This window comes from Fusarium verticillioides, chromosome 3 (genome assembly GCF_000149555.1).
Source record: "Fusarium verticillioides 7600 chromosome 3, whole genome shotgun sequence".
NCBI classification, from domain to species: Eukaryota; Fungi; Ascomycota; class Sordariomycetes; order Hypocreales; family Nectriaceae; genus Fusarium; species Fusarium verticillioides.
In genome coordinates, this window is record NC_031677.1 from 3,009,619 (window position 1) to 3,023,907 (window position 14,289).

Below are 14,289 nucleotides of genomic sequence, written 5' to 3' on the forward strand. Positions count from 1 at the left end.
GCTCTAGTTCTTCCCTGACCACCACATCTACCGTCGAGATAGGCCCACATACGGGGTGATACATGGGCAGGTAGCTAGCAGGCAAGACAGGCTGGCAGGTCCTCTGATAGACAGACAGGCGAAATGTTTAAATATGTGCCTTTTGCATACGGATGACACAAAGAGAACCTCGGTAGGTTGATACTAACGTACTGAACTAAGATGGAAGCCGCCATATGATTTATCCCTTTCACGAAGAGGTATCTGTCGGTCACAATGCCACTCTGATACTACGTACTTCAGTGGACCGGGATCGACCGCCAACGGCATAATACACAGCAAAGTACTCAAGCTGCTAAGGAGCTGGCCGAGACCTTCTTGCGCGTACTATGGCGCGTGCGTGTTGTGTAAAAGAAAAAGCAATGTTGATGCCTCTTCACTCACTGTAATCAATTGCTGTTGCGCGCCAACCAGCTTGTCTCGTCAACTATCGTGGAGTACAGTGGCACACGGAGCGTCAAGCCAGGGTGACTGTGCGTGTATAATTTCCATGTTAGCGCTATCTTCCAACATCAGGCTTTGAAGGTCTTTGCTTTAGTCTCAGGCGAAGTAAATGCCCTTTATCACATGTTATAAAACATGCACCCTCTCCTTTTATCTAGAGTCCGTCATGCAGGTTGCTGAGTTGTTGGGCTAATGCCCTTGTATCATTGCGCTGTAAATAAATCGTCGAATTGTGAGCTTATTTAACTACCTAGTTAGTACTTGGCCTATTCTGCTTCTGTCTCCTAACGTTAGGTACTATCGTCTCAGACTCAAAAGCGTGGGCAAGCGAATTACATTCTGCGGTTCCGCCAACTGCACTAAAATAGACGCTAGCTCCCCGCGTCTTACCTTACTTGAACTCTTCAGTTCCTCTCTTCTGCTTGACTTTGAGCTTCCACCTTGTTTGTTCAGCAATTAGCATGGCGTTCCCTTAAAAAGTTCAACTACAAAGCACCTCTCAGGCGCGTGGTTTCTCGAATTGCAGCAAGCGAAAGACACGATAGGTACCTCACCCTAAACTGCCGAAGCTCAAAACAAACTCTTGCTTGCATCGCTGTAGCCTGCAATAGGTTCTCCGGGAAGACTGGCCGTTGACACCCACCTAGCCGCTATTTACCATTTCTGTGCATCCACCAGCAGGGTCCTGGATGGAGCCACTAAGTCGTTTTTCAAGCCTCGATCTACCTGTACGTGGGCCATAAAACCACTTCAAGTTCGATCCGCCAATTTGAACCATCAATCCTACCCCCAAACTATTACCGACCCTTTGAACTAAGCAAGTTCCTTAACACAATTGCTTCGCCGCACCTCACGGCCTCCCAAGCATTTTGCTGGGGTCTACGGGCTTCCCGCCGCTTGAGGTCCCAGGAGCAGGAGTCCATCCGCTCCGCCGCCGCAAACCGGCCCCGCGCCGACTCGCGCAATCCGAAGAACGGGAGATGGACAAGCAACAACAGACTGTGCAGAAGAGCCGGCAGCGCCGGGAAGCCGAGAGAGAACGCAAGCGAGCACTCCGAGCGTACGTCCACTAAACTTTTGATTCACTCCGCCACTGTGCGTCCTCTCCGGCGCAGACAGACCGGAGTATCTGTTTCCAGGGCCCCGTCCTTCCCATCAGATTCCGGATGTCACCAGCTCTGAATCTCTTGCCTCCCGCTTATCTTTTGCCCTCATTGACTGTTCTGGTTTCCAAATGCTGATTGACCGTGTTCTGTAGCTGCGACGGCTGCCGACGACAGAAGGAGAAATGCGACGGTGGTGTACCATGCCGAAGATGTACGCGCCTGCATCGCCAATGCGAGTTCCTAGGTCCGACTGCCAGAGATGCCGAAGGAGGTGATGGCGCATCGAGGTAATTCGCAATAGCATCGCCGCATGCCGTGCAACGTTTTCAAGCTTGCTGACGCATATGAGCTTAGGAACCGCTCCGGCCCAGGGAACGCTGAGCTCCTTCAGCGCGCTTCTTATATGGAGAAGATTATCACCCACTATGCTGGAAGTGTCTCTCTTGATACGGAATCATTGAAGGCTATGGCCGAGTCCATCGATAACAAGAATTTCGACGCTCATCAAGTTAAACGACAAGCTCCGATTATGGATTCTCCAGGCTCTGACTTTTTGGGGGCAGAAGATGAGAACTATACTGTCCAGCCGCTGGATAATAACACTACTCGTAAGACCGACTACTGGTATTCAACATCCACAAGTAACTAACCAATATCGCCCATAGACTACTCAGGCGAGTTCTCTCACTGGAATTTCTCAATGAGAATCAAACAATGGATCGAACAATGCGTACCAGAGCGCCATGTATGTCGCTCCAGCCTTGTTTTGTCAGAACGAATAACTTAGACCTTCGCTAGGATGCACCAGGCCCCCTCAGTTTCAAAGAGTATTATCGAGCCGAGGAGCTCCAGTCAGCGAATAACACGCAGGCATCACTTTCTGCACTGCCTCCTCGATATGTCGCCGAGTTCCTGGTCCAGGCTTTCTATAAGCATGCCGAGACCAACTACTTCTATGTTGAACGTGGATGGCTCGCCGAACAGATCGACCTAATTTACCAAAACCCCGGGGCTTTATCCCGTCGTGAAGTGGGGACGCTTTGCATGATTTGGATCATCTTTGCGATTGGAACCCAGTACGCATATCTCGATTCGATCTCAGGAAGAGACGCCCACGGCAAGTCAAACGATTCAAGCCCTTTCTCTGAGGATACAATAGGTGTTATGTTCTATCAACAAGCCTGCAAGCTCGTTCCCGATGTCATTACTGTCGCATCACTGGAGAGTGTCCAGGCCATTCTTCTCATCGGCATCTATACCCTGCCACTTGACGCCTCAGGGTTATCGTACATTTATCTTAATCTCGCGGTAAAGCTCGCCATCCAGAATGGCATGCATAGGAAGTGGCCTGCTGGGGGACTTGATCCTTACGTTCGCGAAACCCGGAATCGCGTATGGTGGACAGCCTATACGACAGAGAAGTATGTTTTACTGACCGTATCCCTGAATTCCTGGAAGCTGACCGCTGTAGACGAGTCGGTATCTACCACGGGCGGCCTTTATCTATTCTGAGTAAAGATGTCGACGCAGAAATGCCCACTGATCGACCAGACATTATGCCATCAAGCCCTACAAATGTTGCGCACATGCTTGCAACGTTACGTCTGAATCAGGCGCTTGGTAAGATTGCGCATGAGATGTATGCACTTGCACTATTCTGAGCCGTGTTCTCAAGAAGCTAATCATCATTGGCAGCTCTGTTCTTCGAACCGCACAGAAACATGAGATGAATGAAGGCTTGCAACGGGTCATCGATATGAAGGAGGAACTTCGAAGGTGGTGGGACGCACTACCCGAAACCGCGTTTCACGAAGAAGTTAACCCACAAAACCCTGTTACACGTGCAGATACGCATCTCAAACTAGAGTATTGCCTGCTGCGAATGTACGCTGGGCGGCCCTTCATCTTACCTCGCGAAGTCGTGCGTGGTAACGCGAGCACGTCGAGTTCACCCGCTGATTCAAATAACCAAAGACCCAACACTCCTCATAAGTCCAATCCTCGGTCGATCCTGGTTGCGGATTGTGTGGAGGCTGCATTGACTATAATCGACACATGCCATCTTCTTCAAAGCACGATTGGTCTTGCACGAGCATCATACACGGAATTCAGTTCCTGTCGTGCCGCTCTCCTGGTCATCATCACTCAGTGCCTGCAAAAGAAAACGGATAGGCTACGTGACGCTCTGCGGATTGGTATGGCTATGATCAAGGAGATGTCAGCAGGTGGAGAGTCGGCCCGTTCTGAAGCATCACTGATCGAAGTTTTTGAACGTGCTATCTCACGACTTGATGCCACAGCTGATCCCTCCGGCCGAGAAACTGACTACTCGCGATTCAAGAAATGGGAATTGCTTTGGAAGAATGACGTGCCTCTCCAGGATTTCAGGCAAGAAGAATCACCCGAGACTTCCTTACCGCTACCTCAAAATCCAAATACATTTTGGAGAGGAAGCACAGGTACGACTGCTCGACCTGGTATGCCAACGATGCAGGCTCCGAGCCCTTTTGTGGGAATGGATACCAATTTTCCATCGGTACCCCAGGTTATGGACGAGTTTTCTACACTCTTTGGATACGGTTTCGGTCCTAGTCCTGACAGTATGGCTGGCACAGCTAACGGGGGCATGTGGATGGGCCCATGAAATTCCACGCATACCTACCTCTTTTAAGTTGATTACTCCACGTTCTTAAAGGAGAATGAAGGATATATCACAAATGGTTGCGGCATGTTCCATCACTGTGGCTGTTCGGCTGAGATGTCGAGAAAGCATACCATCAGAGTATCATGTCAGACTTGCCCAACCCACGTACCCAGTGTCAGCATAGCCATGCTACGGAACAATATTCTGCGGAGGGCCCGGATAATAACAGGAGTGCTGGGTTGAGGTACAGCATAACTTCCGGCGTTTGCTCGCATTATTAAAGCAATCTTGGCTCCCTTGGACATTATGAAATATAAGGCCGTTGCCTCATTCTTCGGGCGCCATGGCCTCATCAGCTGTTTTGTCCTGCCAAGGCGGCTTCAAGAGAACGAATATTGCAATAGCAAACACACAATACGCCACGGCTTGGAAAGTATGAGGAAACACAATCGTATTTTTCTTTCTTTCTTGATTAACCAATACCACTGGTTTTGATCTAAAACTCGTTGGATTTCTCAATTGCCTTGAGTACTTACAAGCAACTGCCACGAGAGGTCTTTGACTAAGAACGTCAAACTCAACGATGGTGAACGACGGTCTGTATTAGCACATGCCACAAAAGAAGGACATCAACCCGGCGAAAAGTCAATGCACGTTTTCACATACCAAAGTGAATACTCTAGTTATTTGCACCGATACCATTCAACATCGTTCAAATCCGACAAGGTGCCTCTGTATCGAACAGCACCCAAAGCCTAATGACTAGAAGTAGAAAAAAAGAAGGAAATGTTTATGGCGACGAGGCAAGCACCATCATAGATTAGGCTGATAAATAAACTACTGTTACAAATTCCGTACCCGTACACGAAACCGCCATTAATATGCATCTTTTCACTGTGGGCTCTTTGAACCAGCCCAGTTATACAAGGAAAGGACTGCTCTAGGCACGCTGTGTCTGTCGCTTCTGAGACCTGCGCATCTCCTTCTCTCTCTCCTTCTCGAGGTATCGCTTTTGCGCCTTGGCATCAAGACCCTTGAGCTCGGCATCGCGCTTAGCCTTGCGGGCCTTTTCCCTCTCAAGGAGGAGTTCCTCTTGACGTTGGCTCTCAGCGGTCTTCTTAAGCTCACTGATGGCATGCTCGCGGGTGCTGCGGATCTTTTTGGAAACCTCAGGGCGGAAATGGGCAACCTTAACAAGAACATCGGGAAGCTGGATAAAGTGCGAGAAGAGAGGGAGAAGATTATCGTAATTGCCATTAGAAGGGAGGGCGTACTTCAAGAAGAGTCGCTTGCGGGGAGTCGTCTCCTCAAGGGTCGCAGGCTTATCAACAGGTTGATCGGAGATAATTATGTACTCGAACAGGTCGCCAGCGGCTTGAACAGCGGCAATGAGCTCAGGAGTAAGGAGCGTATCAGTGATCTCGGCGCTCTCGCTCATGACAGTGAGCCAAGCGGGAAGCTTAGGGTTATCTTTGGTGAAGGTGAGAGACACATCATATCGGTCGTCGCGGACGCGACGCATGACGTCTTTGTGCACAATGCCCCAAACAAAACCGTCGTAGGTGCTCTTAGCATCCTTGGCACGGATTTCGGAAGCACCAGGAGCAGAGGGGACTGTAAGACTCTCCTTACCATCAAAGGGGTAGGTCAGAACCTCAATGGCATCCTTAGGCGCATCAACGGTCTCGACGAAAAAGCTTGCGACATGCTCAAAGCCGTTGACAATTGGGTTGAACTTCTTGGTCAGAGTGAGCTTGAAGTCGGTGAAAGCCGTGTTCTGACGACCAGTAGCGTACGTTGCAAATTCAAAGAGGGACTTCTCTCTAATGAGTGTATCGGGATTGACATCTTCGCTATCCAAGGTGGGTACACCACCAAAGCCAACAAGAGCATACTCCTTCTGGAGAACGGGTGCGTGAGCGCGAATCCAAGCCTTGGCCCTGGAGCGATTGCGACGAGCGCCAATCATATGAAGGAAGAAGATAAAACTCGAGATGAGGAGAATGATGCCTTCAAGCCTGAACTCGGAAAGGGAGTGACGCTCGTGGACATTGTACCACTTGGTGTATGGAACGGCCGTAGCAGCAGCAGCAGCAGCAGCACCACTCCCAGCTGTCGCATCCTGGGTAGCGGCCTCAGGAGCTGGATTGGGAGCCTCGGCGAAGTCTGCAAAATCTAGAGGAGGATGTCGCGTGTCAGTCATGATATTCAATTCCACTCTTTGCGCGTCGCAATATTGCGCAATTGACAAATACTTGGAGTATTTGGTGATACTAACCGGGATCTGGATTCGCAGGCTCGGGGGCCTTTGCACCTCCAAAGGCGTTCTTCAAGAAAGATGCCATTTTCGAGTCTTGGACAAGGGGATTAAGAGGTCGTGGCTGAGGAGGGGAAGAAGCGAAGCGAAGTTAGCAAGAGGCCACGGCTTAAGGAGGCAAAGAAATAGGCGATGTGGGTGATGCGGAGAGCTTACCTTCCAATAGCTTGGCAAGGTGGAGACGAACCCAACTGATGGCATCTTGAAGCTAAGCTTTAAAGGGCATCTGAGCTCAATTATTGATTAGCTTCTTGGTGGGTTTTTCTTATTACCCCGAATTGAATTATCACCAGAGCGCTAAACTTGTATCAAGACAAAGAGGAATGATAATCCCGGTGTGAACGATCTACTTGGATACCCAGTAAAGTAGAGTGAAGCCCCAGTAGCAGGAAAGTTGGCATGCACCATGCCAAATGAATGCTAGCTATACATTGACAGTTGAAGGGAATCAAATTGCGAAATTCCTGGTATTTTATCATCAATTTACTCGTCATTTTACGTTTTCGTGGATAGTTCTTGGTCATATCATTCATGCCTTGCTTCTATGGATTCTTCTGTACTTCAATGAAGCCCGTCCGGCAAGCAAATAGCTTTTCAAAAAGCCTCCGGCTCTCTAAAGTTTGGAGTGACAGACTTAAAACTTCTTTGTGTGAGGCTACCAAAAGTTAGACGTTGTGTCTTGTGACAGTAGTTTTGCATTATTACAGATATTAAGAAGCCAAGGAAAACTGTGAAATGCATTTCCATTGCTTAGGTTCGGACACATAAAAATGGCGTATACTCATTGTCCAGAAAGTCACTCAGTGCGTGCGCATTAAATCTATTGAGATCATGTAAAGCAGAGGCCGAATATCTGATCTCTGCTCATAGAGATGCCTTTGCCTTCAACGCACCATCCAACACCCCATCGAGCCATTTCGTGATATGTTGGTTCACGGCCTCAGAAGCCTGCCATAGCGCCCAGTGAGACGCTTTGACTTCCTCCCGAGTTAAGTTAGCAAAAGCCGAGTCCATTCCCTTGGACATAGACGGCGGGAGAGCCGAATCGTCAGTTGCAGTGATAAACAAAGCTGGCATCTCGAACTTGTGGCCACCCTTCTTGGCCACCTCTGCATCGTCGCGGTGGTTGAGCTCCTGCATGCGATAATAGTTTAGAGGGCCACGCAGCTCAGGTGGCTCTTTCGAGGCATACTCTTTGGCGTAGTAGTCCAACTCTTCCTTACTGACAAGTGGCGAGGGACCGAGTTCCGGTAGCTTATCGAAGTAGATACCGTCCTTGGCAGAGAACCCAAGATCACCACTGGGTGTACGGCCGCCATAGAGGGCATTCAAGAACTGCCGGATCTTTTCCTCTCCTTGGAGACGCGATTGAACCTCGGGGCCCTTGAACTGCAGCTGGTAGCTAAAATTGAGCAGATGGCCACTCTGAATGATAGCTTCGAGGGGGACAAACGTCTCTTTGGGCTGCATGTAGGGTGTGCAGACACTGAAGACACTCTTAATCAATTGAGGATACCAGCAGGCGGCCTTCCATACAATAGCACCACCCCAATCGTGTCCACCAAGAATGATCTGTCCATCCTCTCCGACGTACTTTCGAGCCAACTCGTTAATGTCAGCTGAAAGGCTCTTGTATGTGTACTCCTCAAGCGACTCTGGAGCATCAGTACCGCCATATCCCACCATGTCGGGGACAATGACCCGAAATCCCAGGGACATGAGGTAGGGAACCTGATAGCGCCAGCCAAATCCAAGATCCGGAAAGCCATGAATGAGAACTATTGTCTCCAGAGGGGTACCCTCAGGCTCCCCAACAATGTACTTGTAGTTTTTACCCCGAATCTGGGCAGTCTCGGTCTTGACCCGAGAGTCGTTTGGCACAAGCTTATCAGGAGCCATACTGAATAACTTGCCGTCCCGTGTTCTTTGTGCGGTCTGTTAAGATTGTTAATGATGGGATGTTGTGAAACTTTAGGTTTAGATAAAGTTGCCTGTCCGCGTGGGGAAACCAGCTGGTGTTGAATTACATCATGCTGGAATACGGTACTCACTTTCGGGTTGTCAATGACTCGCATATGCCTTGTTCAGCCGAATTCTTACAAAGAAAGTACCAGTCACCTGTAAGGACCGAAATCGCAGATGCATGAGAATTTCTTTTAACTTGAGACTTCACGGCGCAAGGTCAGTCTATATAGCACAAGTTTGATCCTGGCCAGCTCTGAATGTGTTTGTAGGGTGGAGTCCGAGTAAACCGAGGCATGAACGGGAGGACTTCCTAATTTAGGATAATTGGGATGCGAATCGCGGCTAAGAGATACATATCTTCCCACTGTTGCTGTTGCGTTACACCAACTAACGAGGCATACGTTCGTCCTCGGCATGTTACATAACGTAAGGTAGTGTAGGTCAATGGTGGGTTGACGGCGGAGGCGCTGAAGCGGTCTGTCCGAGTCCGAGTCCGAGATCGAGTAGGTAGACAACGAGATAACAAAATAATAAGAAGACAACCCCGACACAACTTCCATGGGGTATCAAATTGTATTATTAGTAAAGAAATCGGGCTTGATAATAAAGATCCAACAGAAGGCGCCTTATTTCATGAACATGAGATCTCTACATTCTCTCGCGATTCCGAACATAGGTAAGTTGTGCAGAATAAAACCTAAGAAGACTTCCTCCTCCAGGTTAACAAGTCAAAACAAGACAGCAGTCTGTGCACTGCATCCAAATTAACCACTCCAGTGACAATAATCAGTAAATCACCATATCTTCTTCAGCTTCCTCCAATACATCTACCGACTCATCGTGATGATGGCCATGATTAGACGCCTGAATCGGCTTCTCTTGAGCATGTGGCAATTTTCCAGGCCCATTCGAGTCTGCGGAGTCGTGATCTATGTCCTCCCTTGACGGTGCTGTTGTCTCTAACGGTTGTCTTCCTCCTTTCGCCTGTCGCCCTTTTCTTGCGTTCAAACTTTCAATTTCGCGTTCTATTATGACCTTCGTTTGCCGGATCTGATCATCTATTATATCTTCTTGTTCTGCTGTGAGCTTCCAAGGGAGATAGTACTCGATGTGTCAATACCAAGCTCAAAGTAATAGGTGTTTTAGTCAACATACGATATGCGGCCTTGATTTTGTGCGTAGGTACGGAGCCATCGCAAACATTTTGGCATGCTTGTTATGCATCTATGCGATCTTGTCAACTCAACAGTGCATTATTTGGCGAACCATGGGCCAACTTACAACCTCCTCATCAAACGTCAGTTGTTCGCCTCTTCGAATCTCAGTGAGTCGTAGTCGTTTCTCCTCACGCAGCCTATCTTCCTCAATATTCTGCTTTTGTAACCGGTCCTGTTGTCTGCGTTCTATCTCCAAACGGCGCTTCTGCTGTACACTGCCACTTGTCTGGCTCAGAGTGCTGAGAAGACCCCCGAATAACCGCTTCCCGCGTCTCTTCTCTTCTTGCGTCGCGTTTTTACGGCGATCTATGTCGATGTCTGGAGGATCTCCATATGAATTGTGGCGGTTTGTAGATGAGTTCCTCTTCCGTGGTTCGCTTGGTGCTTCGCGAAAATATTCGTCATGTTTCGTTCTTTTCGGGGAGAGTTCGCCGGCGTTTATTGAAGCCTTTCTTTTCATGGAGACTTTTTCCGGTGCATACTCGGACAGTGTATCGTTCTGTTGCTCGTGGTCTGCTTTGGTATCATCCAAGGCATGGAGCCTAGAGTGAAGTTAGGAAGGTACAGAGAAGAAGGATTTCAGTTCAAAAGCACTCATTTCTGGTTTCCATCTTTGATCATGGTTATAAAAACCTAGCTACTCGCGTATAGTTAGACATAGAGCCAGCCTATTTAGCAGTACCAGACAGGATGGAAAAGAAACGTAGGTTGGTTGAAGCCTGGCGATGTCCCTTGTCAAGGCTGAGAAAGGTGGGGATTGTGATGTCGTGGGAAGTGGCAAGAGGTACAGCGCCCCACCGTTTTGATTGGCTAGGTAGTGGCTCTGTCGCGCCCCTCGAAGCTGTCAGAAACGCTTTCACAAGGCTGAGAAATCTCCAATCTTGAACTTTACAACATTGCACACGAATTTTACGCCCTTCTCTCTTCCTCAACATATCACTAATCCTGACCTTGCGTCTCATAACAATATTTCATACATTGTTTCCCCACATTGCCATAGCCATGTCTCGCCATCATCCGTAAGTAACCATTGGTTCTGTCTTTGTGATAGCAGCTCAACTGACTGTCGCGCAGCGATCTTGTTATGTGTCGCAAACAGGCCGGTATCGCCATCGGTCGTCTCTGTGACAAGTGCGATGGAAAATGCCCAGTTTGCGACTCCTACGTTCGGCCCACGACACTCGTGCGCATTTGTGACGAATGCAGTTTCGGCAACTATCAGAATAAGTGCGTTGTGTGCGGTGGTGAAGGCATCTCGGACGCGTTCTACTGTTTCGAATGTACACGCCTTGAAAAGGATCGCGACGGATGTCCTAAGATTATAAACCTTGGCAGTTCGAGAACAGATGTGAGTAGTCCCTGGACGATTGTATTCTGGCTTGGCAGCAGGTTGCTGACAATACTCCTCCCAGTTATTCTACCAAAAGAAAACGAATCGTACAACGCAATACTAGCTGAGTTGTGGCCTGGGCTGGCCGTGCAGTATGGTGTTTGGTTGATTTATGGTCAACTTAGATCTGTCATCACAGGTGTTTAGGCGCAAAAGGGAATATGAAAACGCGTGTTTTTCTTTTCTTTTTCTTTTTGGATTGAGCGGCAGCTACCTAGTAATTACTTACAATTGACTAGCTTATTGCTTATTCAAATTTGCCAGAACTCGCCCATGAGAAATACACTACGGCTGAAAAAGAAAGGTTCTACCCAGAGACTCCTCGTAACACATGAGATACTAATAAATAATACAATGGAAAGAATTGATTAAATGTAACTGACCTTCACCCCCATTCCAGCTGTGCCCTTGACCTTAGACCAAAAGACCGCCATCATTCTCTTCACTCTCTCCCGAATGTTGGTGTTACTCAACATGAGAATCAAACCCATAACAAACGCCAGAAATTTGAATAGGAACATTGGGTTAGAGTTTAGTGAGGAGCCCAAATGTTCGATAATAGTCCGCAGTTGTGTGATAACCACGGAAGCGCGTGATGTAAGAGTTGGGGCCTGCGAGACTGCTTTGCCATTTGCCTTGGGGCCTGCTTGATTCGTCCCTCGAGACCTTGACTGCCTCGACGACGAAGATGATGGAGCTCTGGCCTTCCGAGGCCGAGTTGACCCAGTATGGCTAGCTGTATCGTCAATCCCGTAATCAACCTCGCTCCCTTCGCGCTTCAGACGCTCCTCTTCTATCCGCTTTCTTTCCTTCTCTTCATTCTCGGCGCGTAGCCTCTTTGCCTCCTCTATTTCTCTCTTCAGCTCATTCTCCTGTCGTTGGCGCTCCTCATTCTCAAGTCTTTCCTGTTCTTGCTGTTCATCGTGGAGGCTTTGCAGTGCCTGTAGGAAGGCTTCGCGGCGCTCTTCGTCTAGGACTGAGCTGACGCTGATGAATTCACGAGCATAATCCCATTCGTTGTTGCGTAAGAGGACATGGAGGGTGTATAACTCCAGAATCTTGACACGAGCATTTAGGTCTCTAGGCGTGTTGGCGCCACTCGCCCCCTTCGCAGGAGATCGATATCGATTCGACATAGGCGAGCTCGTTGATTCAGCGAGCCGCCCGGCGACATCAAGATTCGGTGTGTTGGAGGCGGCCAGATAGGCCTCGAGTTTGTGCTGGTTAAGCTTCTGGTCACGGGCATGTGCCAACAATATTGTCGCGCTGCTCGAGTCAGTTCATGTCTTAATTCGGCGCATTCCAAACGACTTACAGATTAATGACTACGTCGGAGTCAACATCGCCCTCCACTCCATGGTAGCCATTCATGACTACCTCGTCCCATATTTCTCCTTCGCGAACTTTGGTACACAAGGCTCTCCATTCTTGGTTTCCAAAAGCATCCTTGCCCTCTTCGGGCTCTAACTCGACAATACCATTAAGGATGGTGAGATACAGGCTCCAGACCTTAATGCGAGTCGTTCTTGATGCTCGAGCAACTGGCGCAGGTTCGCCGTCGTCAACATGTTCGGGTGGAGTAATCAACGGGAGTAGTGTCGTCAGCGCTTCGGGCAAACGACGCGTGAGGAACAAGGTAGAAGCCTGTCGATAGGTCTTCGAAATCTGGGAAGGATGCCGTGAGGAGGTAGAAGAAGCTAGAGAGGATATAGATGTCGATAGGAGGCTGTTTGGCAGGCCAGAAGGTGCAGTTGAAGATGGCATCGCGGTCGGACTGTAGGCGGCGTGGTTGTTAAAAGACATGCTGACAGTTGTTTGAGAGCAATGGGGTCAGGATCGCTAGCACGGAAGCTGCTGAGGCTTAGGATCATCTACACATAAAAGGCGGTAATGGTCCTTTGGAGGTAGCAGAGAGTTGAAGTTCGGATCGTATAGAGGACAGGCGGTATGTGGCGGAAACGGAGCTGGGTGGAAGACTATGCGACGAAAGGAGAAACAGGGCAAATGTGTTGAATCACCCCAGATTCATGATTCAATTAAGCATCGTCGGATTAACAGGAGAGGTACGGGGACTCAGGAACGCAGGCAAAGGGCCAATTTCGGGACTCACGCGTCAGGGCCGAATTCAGTCAAGAAGGCCGTGACATGTGGTTTGTAGGAGCAACATAACAATTGGGAAGCTGGGAAAGCTGGGAAAGCTGATCAGCCAACCAGGTCAACGGTAGGAAAACAATCCAGTAATTTTAGCCTCGGTACGGGCACCTACTTCTTGACTTCCAGGTGGGGGCAAGACTCCATTTCCAGCGCATCCCCCAGTTCCGATCAAGAGGAGCCGACAACGGCTGAAGCGCGGCCGAGGTTGATAGCTCAAACATCCGACATTTATTAGACATAAAGTAAGGAATTATAAGCAAATATTCAAGTAGGCAAGACTTCCTTACCTACCTAGATACAATAACGATATATCGTATCGATTTTCTCAATAACTGATTGAACACACGGAATCTGATCATTGATCATGATGCAGCTCAAGGGTAATTCGCTCCCAACTTTCTGAAAGGCTAAATACCTAAGCTCGGCACCTACTCCGCTTGTTGTATGTTGTTGTTGTTGTCTAAACGGGTGTCTTCATTTCCCATTTGATCCAATGACCTACCATAGTACCAAGGTATGTCTTATTAATCAAGGAACAGGAGGACTTCAGACCTTGACAGATGATATCAAAATAAAAGCGTCCTAAGCTTACGACAACTTTCCCGAGTCTTTTTGTCACTTATAGAATCGAGATCCAGTGTTTTTTTGCTTCTCCTGGGCAGGCTCGGCAGGATACATTAAATATGAGGTAGTGACTTGTAGCAGAGTTGAATGTACCATGATCAAATACCAGTGAGCGATTTTCAATATCTACTCTTGTTTATTACTACTACTCCTCCTCCTCCTATTAGTCTTATGTGAATAGCATGTAATCCAATAATGTCCAGTGAAGCCTCTCACGTGATCGGCATTTTGAGTTCCCTAGCACCACAGTGCGTTCACGTCCGCTTGGTATTACAATATTATCTGAGACAGATACAAACTTTCTAAAATTTGATCAAACGAACAAAATGTAAGTAAACAAGATTTTGCGAGGAAGAGCATCTCACGCGGTCAATCATATCTGTACACTC

The 14,289-nt window shown here is 48.5% G+C and overlaps 7 protein-coding genes across 7 annotated transcripts; 3 read left to right on the forward strand and 4 right to left on the reverse strand.

Moving 5' to 3' along the window:
• Nucleotides 1–1,273: 1,273 nt before the first annotated feature.
• Nucleotides 1,274–4,233, forward strand: FVEG_05240 (hypothetical protein; the record flags this gene model as incomplete). The annotated part of the gene is made up of 7 exons (XM_018893370.1): nucleotides 1,274–1,543; nucleotides 1,742–1,876; nucleotides 1,944–2,197; nucleotides 2,255–2,334; nucleotides 2,388–3,010; nucleotides 3,061–3,228; nucleotides 3,285–4,233. Exons 1-7 carry the CDS (start codon nucleotides 1,464–1,466, stop codon nucleotides 4,231–4,233), a joined length of 2,289 nt encoding a protein of 762 aa, XP_018750215.1. The 5' UTR covers nucleotides 1,274–1,463.
• Nucleotides 4,234–4,539: 306 nt separating this feature from the next.
• Nucleotides 4,540–4,728, forward strand: FVEG_05241 (hypothetical protein; the record flags this gene model as incomplete). Its single annotated transcript, XM_018893371.1, has 1 exon — nucleotides 4,540–4,728. The coding sequence occupies one exon, from the start codon at nucleotides 4,540–4,542 to the stop codon at nucleotides 4,726–4,728; it is 189 nt and encodes a 62-aa protein (XP_018750216.1).
• An 89-nt stretch (nucleotides 4,729–4,817) lies between these two features.
• On the reverse strand, nucleotides 4,818–6,691 carry FVEG_05242 (hypothetical protein). Its single transcript, XM_018893372.1, has 2 exons — nucleotides 6,512–6,691; nucleotides 4,818–6,408 (listed from the first exon to the last, which is right to left on the reverse strand). Exons 1-2 carry the CDS (start codon nucleotides 6,576–6,578, stop codon nucleotides 5,174–5,176), a joined length of 1,302 nt encoding a protein of 433 aa, XP_018750217.1. The 5' UTR covers nucleotides 6,579–6,691; the 3' UTR covers nucleotides 4,818–5,173.
• A 723-nt stretch (nucleotides 6,692–7,414) lies between these two features.
• Nucleotides 7,415–8,625, reverse strand: FVEG_05243 (hypothetical protein; the record flags this gene model as incomplete). Its single annotated transcript, XM_018893373.1, has 2 exons — nucleotides 7,415–8,485; nucleotides 8,602–8,625. The coding sequence occupies 2 exons, from the start codon at nucleotides 8,623–8,625 to the stop codon at nucleotides 7,415–7,417; spliced, it is 1,095 nt and encodes a 364-aa protein (XP_018750218.1).
• Nucleotides 8,626–9,301: 676 nt separating this feature from the next.
• On the reverse strand, nucleotides 9,302–10,192 carry FVEG_05244 (hypothetical protein; the record flags this gene model as incomplete). Its single annotated transcript, XM_018893374.1, has 3 exons — nucleotides 9,302–9,619; nucleotides 9,671–9,739; nucleotides 9,797–10,192. The coding sequence occupies 3 exons, from the start codon at nucleotides 10,190–10,192 to the stop codon at nucleotides 9,302–9,304; spliced, it is 783 nt and encodes a 260-aa protein (XP_018750219.1).
• A 399-nt stretch (nucleotides 10,193–10,591) lies between these two features.
• On the forward strand, nucleotides 10,592–11,485 carry FVEG_05245 (hypothetical protein). The gene is made up of 3 exons (XM_018893375.1): nucleotides 10,592–10,751; nucleotides 10,807–11,080; nucleotides 11,145–11,485. The coding sequence occupies exons 1-3, from the start codon at nucleotides 10,735–10,737 to the stop codon at nucleotides 11,184–11,186; spliced, it is 333 nt and encodes a 110-aa protein (XP_018750220.1). The 5' UTR covers nucleotides 10,592–10,734; the 3' UTR covers nucleotides 11,187–11,485.
• FVEG_05246 (hypothetical protein) lies at nucleotides 11,278–13,511 on the reverse strand. Its single transcript, XM_018893376.1, has 3 exons — nucleotides 13,389–13,511; nucleotides 12,438–13,311; nucleotides 11,278–12,388 (listed from the first exon to the last, which is right to left on the reverse strand). The coding sequence occupies exons 2-3, from the start codon at nucleotides 12,923–12,925 to the stop codon at nucleotides 11,491–11,493; spliced, it is 1,386 nt and encodes a 461-aa protein (XP_018750221.1). The 5' UTR covers nucleotides 12,926–13,311; nucleotides 13,389–13,511; the 3' UTR covers nucleotides 11,278–11,490.
• Nucleotides 13,512–14,289: the final 778 nt, after the last annotated feature.

Coding starts and splice junctions, on each gene's coding strand:
- FVEG_05246 (XM_018893376.1), bottom strand. CDS start 12,925: ATGTCTTTTAACAACCACGCCGCCTACAGTCCGACCGCGATGCCATCT. Junction 12,389..12,437: donor TCCGACGTAGTCATTAATCT/GTAAGTCGTTTG, acceptor TGACTCGAGCAG/CGCGACAATATTGTTGGCAC.
- FVEG_05245 (XM_018893375.1), top strand. Junction 11,081..11,144: donor TTGGCAGTTCGAGAACAGAT/GTGAGTAGTCCC, acceptor TACTCCTCCCAG/TTATTCTACCAAAAGAAAAC.
- FVEG_05242 (XM_018893372.1), bottom strand. CDS start 6,578: ATGGCATCTTTCTTGAAGAACGCCTTTGGAGGTGCAAAGGCCCCCGAG. Junction 6,409..6,511: donor GCCTGCGAATCCAGATCCCG/GTTAGTATCACC, acceptor ATCCTCCTCTAG/ATTTTGCAGACTTCGCCGAG.